At 43.4% G+C, this 17,432-nt stretch overlaps 2 protein-coding genes across 3 annotated transcripts; both read right to left on the reverse strand.

Moving 5' to 3' along the window:
- Nucleotides 1-139: 139 nt before the first annotated feature.
- Nucleotides 140-2,891, reverse strand: LOC308141100 (melanoregulin). Its single transcript, XM_080511108.1, has 6 exons — nucleotides 2,782-2,891; nucleotides 2,460-2,695; nucleotides 2,151-2,313; nucleotides 1,788-1,878; nucleotides 1,551-1,714; nucleotides 140-1,165 (listed from the first exon to the last, which is right to left on the reverse strand). The coding sequence occupies exons 2-6, from the start codon at nucleotides 2,552-2,554 to the stop codon at nucleotides 953-955; spliced, it is 726 nt and encodes a 241-aa protein (XP_080367234.1). The 5' UTR covers nucleotides 2,555-2,695; nucleotides 2,782-2,891; the 3' UTR covers nucleotides 140-952.
- Nucleotides 2,892-4,211: 1,320 nt separating this feature from the next.
- On the reverse strand, nucleotides 4,212-13,892 carry stard3 (StAR related lipid transfer domain containing 3). 2 transcript variants are annotated; one of them, XM_080511107.1, is made up of 15 exons: nucleotides 13,852-13,892; nucleotides 12,247-12,479; nucleotides 12,044-12,121; nucleotides 11,272-11,349; nucleotides 11,135-11,188; nucleotides 10,550-10,667; nucleotides 10,300-10,401; nucleotides 10,162-10,217; nucleotides 9,935-10,027; nucleotides 8,934-8,996; nucleotides 6,968-7,063; nucleotides 6,798-6,877; nucleotides 6,588-6,692; nucleotides 6,421-6,514; nucleotides 4,212-5,485 (listed from the first exon to the last, which is right to left on the reverse strand). In XM_080511107.1, exons 2-15 carry the CDS (start codon nucleotides 12,451-12,453, stop codon nucleotides 5,363-5,365), a joined length of 1,347 nt encoding a protein of 448 aa, XP_080367233.1. In that variant the 5' UTR covers nucleotides 12,454-12,479; nucleotides 13,852-13,892; the 3' UTR covers nucleotides 4,212-5,362. The 2 variants fall into 2 exon arrangements, with proteins under 2 accessions (XP_080367233.1, XP_080367232.1); XM_080511106.1 differs by having other exon boundaries at nucleotides 11,972-12,121.
- Between the last annotated feature and the right edge of the window lie 3,540 nt (nucleotides 13,893-17,432).

A 17,432-nucleotide genomic window follows, 5' to 3' on the forward strand; every position in this document is an offset into this window, starting at 1 on the left:
GACAGAGGAAGGTGCTTGGATTTCACTTAAGAAGGATACGACTCCCATGCCGGTGGTTTGTCGGTGTAATAAAGTGGAATCGCAGGGCAACTGGAGACAATCTCACCCCGTGCGTGCACACGTGACACTCTCTGCAGGAGAGGTTTGAAAAGGTGGAGCTTTATTTGGTTCTGAACCTCAAGAACAGAAAACCTACACAGACCTTGACATATGTTCTTAAACCTTTCCCGTTTTCAGTGAATTGAGGAGGAGGAGGAGGAGGAAGAGGAACCCCCTCGAATTCATCACCTGAAAGTCTCCTCACTCACACATACACCCACTTTTAAGTTTTGACATACAATACTGACTCCAGTGCATTTTCACCTGTTGCTCTCCATACACAGATGCACTTTTAAATATATATAAAAAAAAAATAAAAAAAAAGTTTCTCAAACGTTTCAACCATTGGGATCATTATGATGGTCATGAGTTATCACGCAAACACGTGTGTTATTTTGAAACTTTGAGGAAAACTCAGTGGGCTGTTTATTTAGTGTTGCTTCTGATCATGTGATGAGCTGATGATCACAGGACAAAATAGGCTGAAGAGGCTCTGCTCTGCTCTGCTCAAAAAAAAAAGAAAGAACATTGCTTCCCTGAAGGGTCACAGCAGATAAACAATCAAACTTTCTTTTACAACTATTTGGAAGGAGGGGAAAATACAAATCCTGGAGAAAATAGAATTACACAGTTGGCACATCTCTGACAAACTCTTTATAATATGTTCTTTTTGACCTCCAAAGAAAACAAAAAATACTCGAGTTTAGTGATAAGCCTCAGCACAAAAGATTTCAGGGTCTCCAGGGTTGACGACTACTGCCCCCTGCCTCCTATTTATTGTTACTGCAGCCAGCACTTTTTTTTTTCCATTATGTATTAATCAATGTTAATTGTAGGATCTGTCACTCAAGTTTCAATCTTCTCTCCCGCTCTCGTCCTCCTCATCATCATCATCCTCCTCCTCCTGCTCACCACCTCTGCCATTCATGGCCTCGACCCTGGCCAGCAGCAGCGGCAGGTTTATGGCGAGGCCCATGGTGTCCTCGTCAGAGTCGTCCCTCGGGGGGTAGAAGCGCTTCGCTTTGGCCAAAAAGTCTTCGCCGATGTCGAGGTACAGGAGACGATCCTGCGAAGGGGTGGAGGAAAAACAAGCTGAGTAAAACTGAAGACAGCTGAAACAAGCAGGCGTAAAAGTCTATGAAGACGAGTGTCTTCAACTAAACTACGGTCTACATCTACAGAGGAGCAGCAAAAGGATCTTTAGCTTGTGTTGACGTTTGGACGGGTCAGCCATGTACCGTCTATTATTATAAAAGCTGCACAGTTACAATTTGACTCTTAAGGCGACTGAGACATTTTCGAACTCTGGCCTGTGAGATCTTTTTCGCTGAACAGCTGTGAGGAGCATTTTTAGCCTGTGGTCCAGGTCAAAGCCAGGACCCGGTCACTGGATGAATGAAGTTGGAGTTCAAAGTTCAGGGTTTTCAGCAGTTGATGACCCCCCCTCTCACCAGGATGAACAGATATCTCTCAGGAGGCGGTTCTCTGCTGCTGAAGACGGAGGTCTCGGTGTGCAGCGCTTGAAGCAGGGCACGTGCGGCGGGGGCGTTGCGCATGCGGTCTTGTGAGCCGCCGGCTGACACCGTCAGCAAAGAGTCCGCCTCAGCCATGAACCCTGAGAAAATCAAGACAAGTAACTCAGCGTGTGTAGCGCCATGAATCGAATTCTCCATCTGCCCGACACTCACCCAGGTTCTCCAGGATGACCTTCCACTTGTCTCGGACCTCTCGGCGGGTGTCCCTCATGGCTTCAATGTCAACACTCAGTCGACGGTAACCCTGGAGGAAAATATCAGAATCTTCAGAGTACGATTCTCTTCCTGTTCCATTGACAACCTGATCTCTTGTCCTTGGGTTGTAAAATTAACTGTCTACATAAACTTCTTATTAAAACATAATAACCGCTGACCCCTAGTTGGGTAGGGCCACCCCACACTCTGAACACCCTCTGATCAAAGCGTCACCATTTTAGCTCCAAGACGCTCCATCCTCTGATCCATATTCTCAATAAAAACATGTCTCATGTTTCTGTGAACCCCCCCACCACATACCGTGGAACCCATGCGGGTCTTGTTCCTGGCCTGCAGCAGGGAATAAAGCGTTCGGTCGTCCTCCCTCTCCGAGTGGCTCGGGTCTCCTGGCTCGCTCCACAGGTTGGTTTCCTCTTCACGACGCTTCTGGACTTCACGGTTAAAATACTCCAGCGGATCTTGACTGATCATACACATAACAGGGAACATTTGCACACGACAATCACTACCTTTGTATCGACTGTGACACTATGCAGATGACAACCGACTGTATTTGCACTGAACATCTATTTGTTATGTGACGAATGACCATCTTTCCGCTCATCTTACGGTACTAAAGGCTGCTTTTCGTCGTCGTCGCCTTCATCCCCGGCGCAGCAGCAGCAGCAGAATTTCATGCAGAACATGTTGAAGGCTGAACCCATCACTCAGAGTCCACGCAAGTGTCAAATAATCCAGTGGAGAGGTGTGCGTGAGTCTTCAATCGGCAGCAAAACAGATTCCAGTGCCTTTTTGTCCGAGGATGTCCGGAGGTGTTTCTCGAGGATAGGGAACTTATTCACAGCCTAAGATTTAGAAAAAATAAAAAAGAGTTTTCAAAGTAAAAGGCACAAAACATGTGGTCCAATGGAATGTACCGATCGGGGATGACCTTCAGAAGAAGAGCGTCCTCTAAAAAACTACATTACAAACTAAAAACGTCTGATCCCCCTCGAGAGACGCTATCTAAGTTCTTTCCATGATCCAGGAAGTCGCCGCACCTCCACATCCAGCAGCAGTTTGTCCTCCAGATCATCAGCTCCACTCATCAGCCTCGCATGAGGGACAATGAGAGCAGTGAAACTGTGGCGATCGTCGATCAAAAGAAACACACACATTCACACACCCTCAGCCTCAGAAGACAGTCACAGTACAATCATGTGAGCTCCTCCATCTCTTGTCCTGCGCATCGTGTTTCGCCCCGAGGACAACACTGCTCTTGCACAACAACACTGATAACACATTCTGGAAAAAATAGAAAATTGGCCAGGGCCATAGTGATTTAGCAAATATTCATTTGATTCTCTCAGGAGCGTGTGATCAGTTAAACTGTGCGTTTGACGGTGTGAACATTGAAACTCTCGTTTGAACTGCCGTGGCTGTTTTTGTTCTTTTTTTTTTTTTGCGACGGTACCACTCGAAAGCCTCATGACAAAAGGCTCCAGTCACACGGTCTTATTGTTGAAGATGTCAACACCCCCATGATTCAATGCACGGGAATTCATATAGATGGTAGAACAGTGGCATGAAAAAAGGAAGCAGTGTATGGGTGGGCGGAGGGGAGTTGAATTCTGGGTACTCTAAATGGTATATAGCGAGGTATCTTTCGACTGCCAATAGGTGTGAGTGTGTCTCTCTGTTAGCCCTGGGGATGGAAAAGTGTCTTTTTGAGTCAGTTAAGGCACATTTGTCACATAAAAAAATTACAAAAGGCCACATTACAATATAAAAGAGACTCTTCCAGCACGTTTTCTTAACTTCAGCAGAACTCCTTACACCCTTTCACCTCAACGTCGGGCTGTACATCTGGAAATATTGTTCCGGGTACATTTCAGATTGTACTTTTCTTTTGCAAAGATTTATGTCGCTCACTGATCACCTGGAGTTATGACATGAAGCAGCACTAACAGTCACAACTGACCTGCTCCCTCACTGTGAATGTAACGGCGTCAAAGCTGAACTATGAGGGTGAATTCATAAAGACAAGCTGTTCAGGACAATTAGCTGGGATTGGCTACGACGGCCCAAAGATTTAATGAAGTCGCATAAAAGAAGGGTGAAGAGGAGTTTTTTTTTTGTGTTGCTCAAATTTAAAAAGAAAATAACATCAAAATGAGTTCATATATTTTATTTGACATAAGACACAAGTTAAGACTCAGTGAAAACCGTTGCGGTGGATTTAAATTAACATGGTCTGATAATTGATTTCAAGATAAATCCATTCAAAAACAATCATGAAAGAAAACAGTAACTTAAGCAGGTGTTCTGTGCATATAGTACACCTCATTGAAGACAAAAGGAAAGTCCCTTTACCACTGTGACAAAGGCACCAAATTATTAATCGTTTAATTCTTTGAACATGACATTCCTTCTGTACATGTGTAGCTCTCGTCTCAGTATTCTCGAGGCTGTGTGGATATCGATTACACACTGAAATGTTTTTTTTTTTTTTTTATAGAATCTTTTTTTTCCCCCCTGTCACTCCTACATGTTAAATAGACCACATTTTTTTTGCATTTGGTTCCACTCCAGCTCTGCTTTAAGCCTCTTCCCAGTAATACAAGTAATCATGATTTATTTAAAAAAGAATTCTCTTTTTAACAGTGGTGGGAGAGGCCGAAGGAAACGTGGGTTGTTTCATGGTTTCTAGAGGATTTAATGCTTCATAATAAACAGAAACCATAGAAAAACCTCATCTCGGGGGGGCCAGTATGAAAGTGACAGCAAAACGACAAGTAATGAGTTCATCTGTTGCACCACGAAGGCCACTTCAGGTTATTGGCACAATGATTAGCGTTAGCATGTATACAGCTGCCTAATTCATGAGCATTAGCACGACTCGCTGTGAGCAGAATTGAAAAACATACAGTAATACTTTTATTATATGATCAATTTTGTGCACCCAGAGACAGTGGTGTCTCCCTCTAGTGGTAATCAGGATGCCAGTGCATGCCCCTACTCCGGCCTATCACAGTGTAGTAAAGCTTCGACGAGTCATTCAGAATATAGCAGTGATATATATAAGTATATAAGTGACGTATAAGTAGAGCAGGCATACATATGTAAGACGGTGGTGCGGTGAACACATCCTGGAAAGGTTCTTAAAAAAAACAAACAAAAAGCATCAAATGATCGGTAACAAAATGATATAAGGCTCAGAGACAGCCGCTTCAGTCGTGCCACAGAGAGTTTGTAAAAAAAGATTTCCTTCTTCTTCCACGTCTGTCAGAAGACGTCTCGCAGCAAGTCGGCTGCAGGTCCGCAGGATGTGCACGTGGTCACAATTCATAGAAAGAGAAACGTTTGTGGGTGCGAGAGCGAGAGAGCGAGAGAGAGAGAGAGAGAGAGAGAGAGAGAGAGAGAGAGAGAGAGAGAGGAAGGACGAGTGTCTGATATCTGAATCTATCCCCATGTAATCATGTAATGCCACCCCCCCGCCAGGCGGTGGCAGCGCTGCTCTCTCTGGTCCCGTTTCAGACGTGGTGGTGGGAGCGGAGGGACGGCCGCAGCTCGGCGATCCGCTGACGCAAGTGCAACATGAATTCAAACATGGTGGCGGCGAGGCTCTGGTGGATGAGGTAGCGCGGCAGGCGGCCCTGAAGAGACACGGCCAGTTATTGCCTTTTCCACATTCATCAATTCACGCTCTTAATGTGAAGGAACAAAGCACAGTGAAAGGTCACGTTACATGTAATCCCTTTTCTCTCGATTCTCATTTTGTTTGATTCAATGTCATGTTGCTCTGTTTTGTTTTGTTTTTGAAGGTTTGACACCGAAAATCGGACCTGAGAGCTAATTGTTGTTGAAACATGATTGTTTTCCTCTAAAGGAAGATACAGAAAGTATAAACCACATAGTTTAAAAGATTTATCTTCTAAAGATAGATTTTCAGGCATGTTAAACTGTTTAATTGCACTTTGAGATTTTTTAACCTGTAAAGCCTGTTACAATTAAAATGCATTATTTAAAAAATGGATGTTTTTTCTTTAAATATTGTTTCATAAAATACTGATTGAATTATCGATATAGGTTATCAACAAAGGGTCTATATATGGACATGTATGTGTATATAGGTGTATCAGTGTGTATGTGCTTGGCACACCTGTTTTGTTTTTACATCTCTGAAATGAAGTGAAAAAATTCCTGACATTTTTGCTGAAATGAAACAAAAAAAACCCCAAAAACAGCAGTGGGAGGCCGACCCAGCGGACATCCACCTGCAGGGACACAGTGAGAAGCTCCTCGGGGGGAAACTCATTACTCGGAAGTCGGTCTGTCGACATCGTGGCCTTAATGGGGATTAATCCGTCATCATAATTAATCTGATGAACAGTTTTAACACATTTAACCACCCGAGGTCCCTGAACCGTCTCTGGGAGGGCACCGAGGGCCGTTTCCCCAACGTTTCACATCATTATTCTTGTTTTGATTCAGTGGGTAAGTCGCTGTTAATATCCGTCAGAGTCTCCACATATCAGTCGCTGGGGGATTACTTGTGCAGCTGTGATTGTAATCTGCAGCACGTCCTCACCTTCAAGTCCGTGTTGAGGACCCAGATGAAGGTGCAGACGGACGGGTTACTGCTGGATTTGAGCACCACGAAGCCTCCCGGACCGTTTTCCCCCCTGTGACCAAAGTCAACATGTCAATATGAACGCTGTGCTTTACCGGGTCGGTGGCGGCCAGCGGAGGCCCAACCTGACGAAGCGTCCGCTCGGAGGTTTGGCGTCGTGGCTGGCCGCCATGCCGGCAGACATGTAGCAGTCTCGCTTGCGCTCCACTCGTCGGACGTTCACAAAGTCCCTAAAGGAAGGAGGAAGGGGGGGGGGGGGGGGAGTCACTCAGCTTCATTCTAAACCTGGAGTCGCGGACTGGTGGGAGGAGATGAGAGAAGCCAGCCTGACGCACCTCGCCGACACCACGCCCCCTGCTGCTCCGGAGGACACGTCGTACGACACCAGGGTGTTGTCGTCAACCCTCTGGAGGATCTGCACACGGCACGGGGGAAGACGTGTAAAGTTTCACGACCACACGATATAGCGGTCGACACGTGGAGGGCGGGAAGGGGAGCTGGTCACCTGACAACCGGAGACCGTCTTGTTCCACTGGACCATCTTCTCTGGCTGGAGAATCACCTCCTGGTACACCAGCTCTGCACTGCACTGCATCAGGCCCTGACAGGAGCCAACGTCACATTACGTCACATTAAATCACACTACGTCACATTAAATCACATTAAGTCACATTAAATCACACTACGTCACATTAAATCACATTAAGTCACATTAAATCACACTACGTCACATTAAATCACATTAAAGTCACATTAAATCACATTAAGTCACAATAAATCACATTACGTCACCTTAAGTCACATTACATCACATTACATCACAATACGTCACATTAAATCACACAAAACATCCAGCAGATGCCATTATCTCTGTTGATCTCCAACTCCTGACAGTGAGGGTCGACACAAAAGTCTGAATTTGTAATGGTTATTCGACGTGGCGGTTCCGTCGCGTCAGTGCTGCCGGAAGCTGCACCGCGACTCACGTCCACGTGCGAACAAGGACGCCATTGTGCTGAGACGCCCTGGCATCCAGTGTACGTAATCACACAGTTCAACTGACGCTAAAAGACTGCACTTTACACTCCAGCGCATTGATTTTCTTTTTATACGGTGTCTGTTATTCAGGCTGTTTGACGGTTTTATAAAGAAGGAAATTCACTCAATGTAGTTGGGGTTCCTGAGGGCCCTCATTCCACGTAATGCTACCGCTTTGAATGCTACTTTTTCTTTCTTTTTTTATCTAGCCAGGTGAACCGAGGGTTTTTCCCGGGGACCCCCAGTACATATTTGTTTGGACTGTGGGGGAAACCTGAGCAAACCATTGGGGGGGGGGGGGAACTCCCCACAGAAAGGCCCTGTAATTGAACACGCTTGCAGTGAGGCCAGAGTGCTAACCACTGCGCCACCGTGTGGCCATTTTTATGGAGGACTGATTGTGCCCCCCCCCCCCCCCCCCCCCCAAAAAAAATCATTAAATAATTAATTAATTCGGTCATTAATTCAAATAAAATTGCATTAAATACATATAATTAAATAATCAATTAATTTTATGTAAAAGACATAATTATTTCACTATTAAATTGTATAAATGTGCCAAAATTAAATAAATAAATGCCCCATTAATTACTTAAAATTACAATTAAATATATACATTTAAATTCATTAAATGTGTCAGTTAATTAAAATATTTGATTTTATGTAAAAAAAAACAAACATATGTAATTATTTAACTACTTAAGTAATTATTTCATGGTCCGTTGTTGCACCTTACATGAATTCATGAAGCAGTGCAACACTAGACCAGGTAAAATAATCAAATTAATAGTGAAATAATTAAATACTTTTTTTTAACATAAAATGAATTCATATTTCAATTAACTAATTGAACATTTAAATATTCAAACCCAACTGTAATTAACTACACATTTAATTATCTAATGGTGTATTAATGTATTTAATTTTGGCCAATTTAGGCAATGAAAAATCCATTAAGTAATGAAAGAATTATATATGCCTTTAACATGAAATTAATGGCCAATTTAATTACATATTTATATACCAAATTCCAATTTTAATTAATTAATAGCACATTTAATTAATTATTTAATGGCATATTTATTTATTTTATTTTGGCACAGTCAGTCCGCCATAGGTATTGTTTTGGTTTGAGTTGCATTTTATCTGTTGGAATGATTCTGAACCACTTTGTTACAAAAAGTTCTGCTGATTTGTTTTTCCGTCAAACTCTTTGATGACGACACACAAAAACAACACAGGACACATGAGGTGAATAACACCTTTCCTGTGTGGAAAATCTCTACATAGAACATGAAAATGAGTTTACAAAGCCGACCAAGGCAGCGACAACAGTCCCAAGTTTCAGTTTTTTTTTTGTGTTCGAGCGCGACTCTTTGCTCGGCCATGTCGAGTCTGTTTCACACTTGAAATACACGCGGGGACGACTGTACCTTCAGAATGAAAGTCTTTCCATGGTAGGGAATCTCCAGGGTGTACACCGAGTCGCCCATGTCCTGTCAACAAACAAGACGCGCTGCTTTCTTCTGTACATCTGATGAAAGGCTCAAGTCACAGATCACTGATATCGTCCCACCAGACAAGAAAAACACAATCCCTTTCGGGTTTTCTTTCTACTCCAAACAATTGACCAGTCATATAACATTTAAGTGAAACATTTGCTTTATATAGAGCTTTTTTTTGTCAATTATTTCTGATTCAGCTTTTTTTTTTTAACCCATTTGTCAGTAAAATAGCAGCAGACAATTATTCTGTCAGTCGCTTTATTCAGTGAAGTTGTCTTAACACGTGATGTCATTTAAAGGCCGCATGCTGATGATCGAACCTTTACGAGTCGACATGTCTGCACTCATTTGTCACAGACGCAGAATGCGGAGATTAATGTGATGTCAAAACAGTGAGCAAAATGTCAAGACAATATCTACAAGTTCTTTAATGCGCAAGTCCAATTTTCACCGCTCGTGAGTTTCTGTCGGCCTTTACATGTATTTAAATACAGCACTTCGTTTCAGCTGTGGTTGCTTTTGAAGCGCTGTACAATATAAATGAGGCTCATGGTCTCCACACAGCTGAAATCACAGGATCCAACCAGAAGCGCTTTAAATGACCAAAGGATGATACAGCCTCAGATCAGTGGATAGTTGGAGGTCATTGTTGTCAAAGTTACAACTGAGCCGAATTCATGGAAAACTGATGATGACAAATATGATCTATTATCTACACGTCTTCAATCTCAAGCTATACCCGAGTTCGTTTACTTGAGCAGTTACTCCTGAATAATCTGCTAAAGCTGCGGAAAAAACTCCTCAACAAAACGCTTGCTGCTGCTTTTACAGCCTTGACGAATGTCAAAAAGGGAAACGGTGTGTTGAATTCGACATGCGAGATCGTAAACCGTCGTGTGCGCCGTGTGACCGGCGGCCCATCAACTCACGTTGTTCTTCTCAAACTTCCAGTTGTCCTCTTGGGACAGGATCTGCTCCACCACCGACATGGCCTCCCGGCCTTGCCTCACAAATTCTTTCTCCTGAAAGACAGCGAGGGAACGAGAGAGAGAGAGAGAGAGAGAGACAGAGAGAGAGAGAGAGAGAGAGAGAGATCAGAGCCCGTCTCGGCGCCGTTTATGGAAAATGTTGGTGGAAGGCGGCGGGGGCGGGTAACCTGAGCGGTCACGGCCCTGCGTCCGAGACCCTCCTCGTCCAGGTCGTCCTCGGAGCCTGCCGGCGCCGGGACAAGTAACGGTTAACGTGGAGGACAATACACCGGCGGTGAAAAAGTCATCGGCGGGGGAACAATCACCTGCCACGGATTCGGGCGGGGAGTAAAACTGTCCGTCGGAAACGGCTCGGGGGTAGATCATGGGGGCGCGCTCGCACGCCGCGTGCACCGCCGCCAAGTAGGCTGAAGTCACGGGGAGAAACGAGTCTGAGACGGAGGCTCGGGAGGATTCCTGCAGGGTCGTGTGTGTGTGTGTGTGTGTGTGTGTGTGTGTGTGTGTGTGTGTGTGTGTGTGTGTGTGTGAACCCGTCAAGGGATTCTTTTATTGTACCTCTCTCGTCGTCTGCCTCCTGAGTGAGCACCTTAAAGTCCAGAAACCAAGTCTCCAACCAGGCCACGACGAAGGAGGTGATGGAAATGACGTAGCCAAAGGCATTCTGGGAGAGGACCTGCTCGGAGAGAGAAAGAGAAAGAAAGAGAGAGAGAGAGAGAGAGAGAGAGAGAGGGGAACTGGGTCACCGCCAACGTCCGGGAAACTCAAACTCACAGGTTGGGAAAACTCCCGAGTCGCACACTCCTGATCGTTTATTGAGCTTTATAGGCAGAGGACATAAAATAAGTTAATGTTAAATGAAACGAATGTTAAATTCGTCGACTCCGCTGACAGTAAAAAAATATCACAAACCGCTATCAGTGCCGGCGCCGTCACTACGAGCAGGAACAGAAGTGAAAAAGGCGAAGTGGTTTTAACTGTGTCAGACACACACACACACACACACACACACACACACACACACACACACACACACACACACACACACACACACACACACACACACACACACACACACACACACACACACACACACACACACACACACACACACACACACACAGGCGACTGTGAAACACTCACACTGGAGACGATGACCTTCACAACGAGGAAGACGCTGGTCACCAGAGTCGAAACCTGCAGAGCAAACAAGACTTGTTTTGTTTCCTCACATGTCCACACATCAGGGCAATAGGTTACTCATTTCGCCACACACTCACCGCGATCACCCACCAGTGCCTCAACCGAAAGGCGGCGTAGCCCACTTGCAGGCACAGGAAGCGAAAGACGGCGAGGAGCTGAGGAAGTCGGGGGGGGGGGGGGGGGGGGGGGGTCATTAACTTGGGTGTTTATTGTGTGTTTCTGCAGCTGATTTCCAGTTATCATTTGAATTTCCAACACCAGGGTGTAGTTGAAGGAAAACAAGTCCCATCACGTGCCATTTTAATACAATCAAAGGTATCATAAAGACTTCAACTGAACAAAAATCACAGGAAATAAGACATTTGCTTTGTCTCCTTCCAGCATTTTCCTGTTTTGGGACTCGGCAGCAACAGCAGATCATTTTCTAAATCCATCCGTGTTTTCCTGAATTCCTCTGGATTTCAGGAAAACATTATATGTTCCTATATGATACTAACTGACGGTGTCCTACGATGCATTGCTGAGTCGGTGGAGCAAGAAGGGGTGCATTTAATTTTTTTTTAAGTCTAAAAGCAACTAGATTTTTACAAATCCTACTCAAGCAGCAATATTTTGCATAGTTATCTCACCATCTATTCAAAGATTGTCATTGACTTCAACATTGACATTGTTATTTTTGAAGCCATCAAAATAAAATGTGACAGTTCTCATTAAAGAGTTAAGACAGAAAGTATGAGGCAATATAACAATAAAAGATTAGTCGAACCAAAAACGTACTTTATCATACTTCCTAGCTCGATCACGATGACATGCTTGATTCTGAAGCACAAGTTGAATTGACCCACTTACAAAGATGTCAAAGAAAGAAGACTTGTAGTTGTATTGGACGACCTCTATTTTTAAATTCTCCCAGATCGTTCTGGACATCTACAGGACAGACAAAAAAAAGAAAGAAGAAAGAAAGAAAGCACAGACCAAATCAGAGGCAAAGCCCGGGGGGGGGGGGGGTTACACACAGAAACACGAACTCTACGTGTTGGAGGAAGACTCACGTTCAGCTCGATAATCCAGAGGAGGGCGATGAAGAGGAGGTCGAAGGTCACAAAGAGACAGAAGGTGCGGCGCACATCGGAGATGGCCTTCCGCTCCGCGGGGGGGACCATCAGGTAGGGGAGGGACAGCGATGTAGAGTAGGAGGCGTTCAGGGAGCCGATGGCAGGCAGGCTGCCGGCGAGCTCCCCGTACTCCACACCAGGCATCGCTGCTGCGGGACAGCACAGTCACTCTGGAAAACAAACACGCGAAAAGTACGTGTGGATGCCACCGAGCAGTTAGATTGACGATCGGTGGCGAAGACGGAACCATAATTGCTTCTGAAAGCAGAGATTCAACTTTACAGAGTTACTGAAACACAGAAAAACACGTCACAGATGGAGAAGTTGATCTTACTGATTACTTTGTCGTCTGTTTTCCCATACTGTGGCCCCCCCAAAAAACATTTCCGAAAGACCAGATTTTAAAGATTTTGTCTAAGAATGACGTGATTTTGGTTGGTGGTATGCTATTCATGTGATTTGGGAACCTTCAGACTGCCTCTCAAATCACTGAGTGGTTGTATAGTCGAGATAAAGAGGGCTTGAAATCAACCCTGTTATCTTGCTGGCCTGATTTCTGACACTAACACTTCTGTTTTGTGTCAGGGGGTGAGGAAGTGGTACCGTGATGCGGTTATAAAAGCAAGAGAGGCAGTTTATAATGTTGTTCCCACAATACAGAAAAAAGGAATTGCGGTCATAATTAGCCAATGAGAGTATTTCAAACTTAAACACTCTCATCTCTGACTGTAATCAACCCATTGTGGTCCAATAGACAGCAAAACTACTTTGAAAGTGTAGTTTGGTTGGATTAAAGTCAATTTACAATGAATGCACAGCTTGGTTTTAGGTTATCAAGAGCAGCAGACAATGTTCCAGCTGTGCAGGAGTTTGACAGGTGGTTGAAGATGTTGGTTGTGAATCACGAAGGCAAAAAAAAAAAAAAAAAAGCTGCATTTTATATGCTGAGGATGTTTATACCAGTCATAATAGTCATTTACTTATAGGATGCTTGTACCTTAACAAACAGCCTGTCTGTCTATTCTCCAACTGTGACTCACAATCATTCAGTGCTGGGGAGGTTTCAATTATCCCCTCGGCTACAACTTCAAAATAGATCCACGTCCTCGGGGATCATTGGTTTTGTTTTTCTATTTTAGTTTCAGGTCTCGTGACTGGTGGACCCTCACTTCCACTCACAACAACAACAAACACCGTCTGCTGCTTGCTTGTTAGCAGCTAACTCACCAGTGCCAGCTTTAAAAAAAACAACTAGACAAATACGACAAACTGGAAAACTCACCATCACACGGGCTGCTGCTATGATTTATAACTTCCTTGTAAACGAAACCGAAATTAAATGCCACACCACACAAGTATGGGTAGCTGTTAGCTTCCGCCGGCTAACAAGTTTTTGATGCTAACTGATGGGCCATACAAATATATATATAAAACTCTCACATTACTGTTCAAGTGGACGACCGATACGAGTCAGAGACCGACAGGAAAACAGCGGCACGCCGTTAGTTACGAGGTAGAAACACATTTAAAGCGTAAACTCACTTGATTTAGAGGACCACCATTGTGGCTCGTCTTCCGGGCCGAACGATCAAAGATCAAGTGGCGCAGCGAGATGATTCACTCCCTCACAGACTCATCTCGTCTCTCACGTTGTCCCAGCGACGGAACGTTTTGGAATTCTAAACGGATGAAGTAGTCAACTTTTCACTTTTCTTTTCGGGAAGCTTTCACGGAGAGACTATATTTTGAATTTCCGTCAAAGCTGAGTGAATCAGGTGAACTGAACTTGATCATATGTCTTGGAAGCCTCGGCTATAATTGTGAAATTATCTTGACACAGTCAAAGAGTTTAAACTCCTGAGCGAACCAGAGCAATTAATACAATAATACATGAAACTAAACACTTTTAAAGTTAAGAAAAAAAGCACATCAACCTTATAAAAACGGTGACACCATATGGTGTTATACAATGAGTCATACTGCAGAAATTAAAAACAGCTTCAAGGGAACAGCATTAACTGATGGAAATAGTCATAGAATTATAGACGCATATAATTAAGATTTGAACTATACCTTTACTCTAAAGGTTCCATTTATCAAAAAATAAGATATAATATAAATCACCAGATGTTGGTAACAACTCGTGCAATAAAAAAAAGAAATCAAACCATCTGTGCGCATATATCATGTTATGTGTAAAAATATGAATTTAGGAAAAAGTATTGAACGAAATGGAAATGAACCAGTTGAGACAGTAATCAGTGCAAATTAACGTGATTCTATCCAGACATGACTGATGAATGAAAATATCCAAGGTACCACAACAAAAACAGTTCATGATCGGTAAAAGCAATAATCTCTCTCATGACGATGTTTAAAAAGCAAAACACTGCGCTGGCATTTTTTACAGATTTTCAAAGATTGCCAGGATCAGCACTGAATCCACAAGCAAGAACTGGTAAGGACATCATTTAACTCTACTGAGTCCCCCTCCAAAAGATGCTCATGAGAGCAGAGACTTGTTTTAAAACAAACAAACTGATTTGAGTCACACCACACTGCAGTTTGTTGAAATATGTATCTTTTTCTTCTTCTTTTTTTTTTTTACATGAGACAGAAACTATTTTAATCAATGTTTTTTTCTGGATTATTTCTCGAGAACTGGACCAATGTTGTACCAACGTCGCCCAGATGTTGAAGCCCAATCTGGTAATAACGCTCACACCGTACTGCATCTACACTGTTAATGAACTGGAAACTGTGAATGGAAATGTCAAGGTCACTTTACTTGTCCACTGCCTCTCTGTAACACAAGCTAAACAAGCCAGCTCATCCTGTTTCAGTGTACTGTAACGGTCAAACACACATAAAGGAGTTGGACTCAAACTCTTAATTCAGAGGCTGGACGAAGCAGTTCATTTATGCTGAAAAAGCAAAGTCCTACAACAGTTCCATGGAAATGTGAATCCACCACGGCATTAGCTGAACTTCGCCTCTGGCTGTACACACTTTATGGAAACGTTAAGCTGCTTTGTTAGACCCCACCCCTGTATCTCACTTCAAAATCCTCAAGACAAAGTGCACAGAATGACCGACGGTGTTCTACCACCATACTCCGGCCAAAGTTTGTCACAGGCCTTAGTCTCGTCTTCGACGAGTCCGCAGATTCATCAGCTGTACCCGACACCGAACACAAAGTGTCATCATGTTGAGTTGGAGGGAGGAGATGCCCGAGTTATGACTCCGAGCTGTTGGAGAGGAAGGAGAAAGCCCTGGGCATGAGGACTGACAAAGCCTCCATTATGACTGGGATTAACAATATAAAGTGCAACAGGGTCTGAAGCCTGAGGGGCCTGTTTCTTATTCTGACCTGTGCATGAATTATGTGAAATTGTGGGAAATGGAGCTCATCGTGCCGACACGCCACCACCCTGTGCATCTTGTGCTGCTCACTTAACTCAATCATGTCTGACATCTTTAGTGAGTCGTGATCCAGGCAGATTATTGTGTGCATAAGCATACACACGCACACACACACACACACACACACACACACACACACACACACACACACACACACACACACACACACACACACACACACACACACACACACACACATACATACATACGTTTCACAATGACATCAAATGTATTTTATTGTATTTCATATTAATAAGAACAGACTGTTTATTATTGATGACATTTCCAGAGATACATTTGTTTGTATTCCTGTTGGAGATCAGTGTTTGTAACAGAATCATCACAATAATACACAATGCAGTGTGAAAGAAAACTGGACATGTATGAGAATTTTTTTTTAATCGTTTCTGTAATTACATTTTTTTTTTTAAACAAGGATTAACATCGCCTGTATGTTAAGATTACCACCAACAGCAATACAACATCTTTGTATTGTTCAATCACGGCTTCTATGAAACAATCTGAAAGGTTTTTATTACTTCACATCACCTCTACAGATCACATGATTTTGTCCTGTCGGAACTATTTCAGACTAAGTCCCACAATGAAACCTTCGTCATTGTGTAACCTTTGTCTTATAAGTCTTGATGATACAATGGTTTCATTTGGTCCCAACAGGAAGGTTATGGTGCTGGAATTATACAGCAAAAGCAGGAAAAAGAAGGATCATTGAGCCAACTTGGGTGATCTTGTAGGCGTTTGTCCTCCGTCACGGTTCACGTCGCTCAGAATCACGCTGTCGGCAGCAGAAGCAATGGACGTCAAGGCTTCATCAACGACTCCAGAAACGACTCCAGCAATCGCTCCGAACAAACCGGGCTGTAGAGAGTCTAATGGAGGGATGCATATCTTAACGACTTGCTCACGAGATGCTTCCATTTTGAATTCAGTCAAGTTTTCTCCTACCTGGCAGAACTGTGAGATTGACTTTGCACACTGAAGCCCGGACTTTGTTCTGGGAGGTGCATGTGTAGAGTCCTGACGTCTCTCTGGAGATGTCGTACAGAGACAGAACTCCTCCGTCTACAAGAGAAACACACGTGTGTCTTTGCTGTCAGGATATTATTGCTTTCTAGGTTTACAAACAGTACATTGTAGGGTCGCGGCTCATTAAAAGCAAAGCAGCTTGACGATACTGCAACATGCTATTTAAACCAGCTCCATTACTTTTTAAACAGTTTTGACAACTGTGTGGATGTGGAATTCACCCGTTCATCCTTCTTGCTGCTTTATTCAGTTCAGGGTCACAGAGATTTGTAATTCAGAGAAGTAAAAAGGTATTTCGAAGAAATAGATTTTTATTTATCCTCGAATTTCCCCCTTGAAACTTCAAAAACAGTGTCATATGAGACGGTACCCAGTACAAGTCAAACTCCACATGATACTGTGACAAATTTATCTATAAATAGCCACATTTTGTTTTCTGCATGATGTAAGTCAACAAATACTTGGATTACTTCCCAAAGTATGGGTTTTAAAACAAAAATAAAAGATGTACTTGTGAGTATTAAATCCCACTTTGAATACCTTTAAATAATCCAACTGAAAACACTTAAAACAGCCTGAAGAATGGCTGTCATTCTTTTACATGAATAGAGACATTTTCGATGTGCAGGTACTTTTAATTGTTCTTACGCTGA

This window comes from Blennius ocellaris (genome assembly GCF_963422515.1).
Source record: "Blennius ocellaris genome assembly, chromosome: 16".
Taxonomy (NCBI): Eukaryota; Metazoa; Chordata; class Actinopteri; order Blenniiformes; family Blenniidae; genus Blennius; species Blennius ocellaris.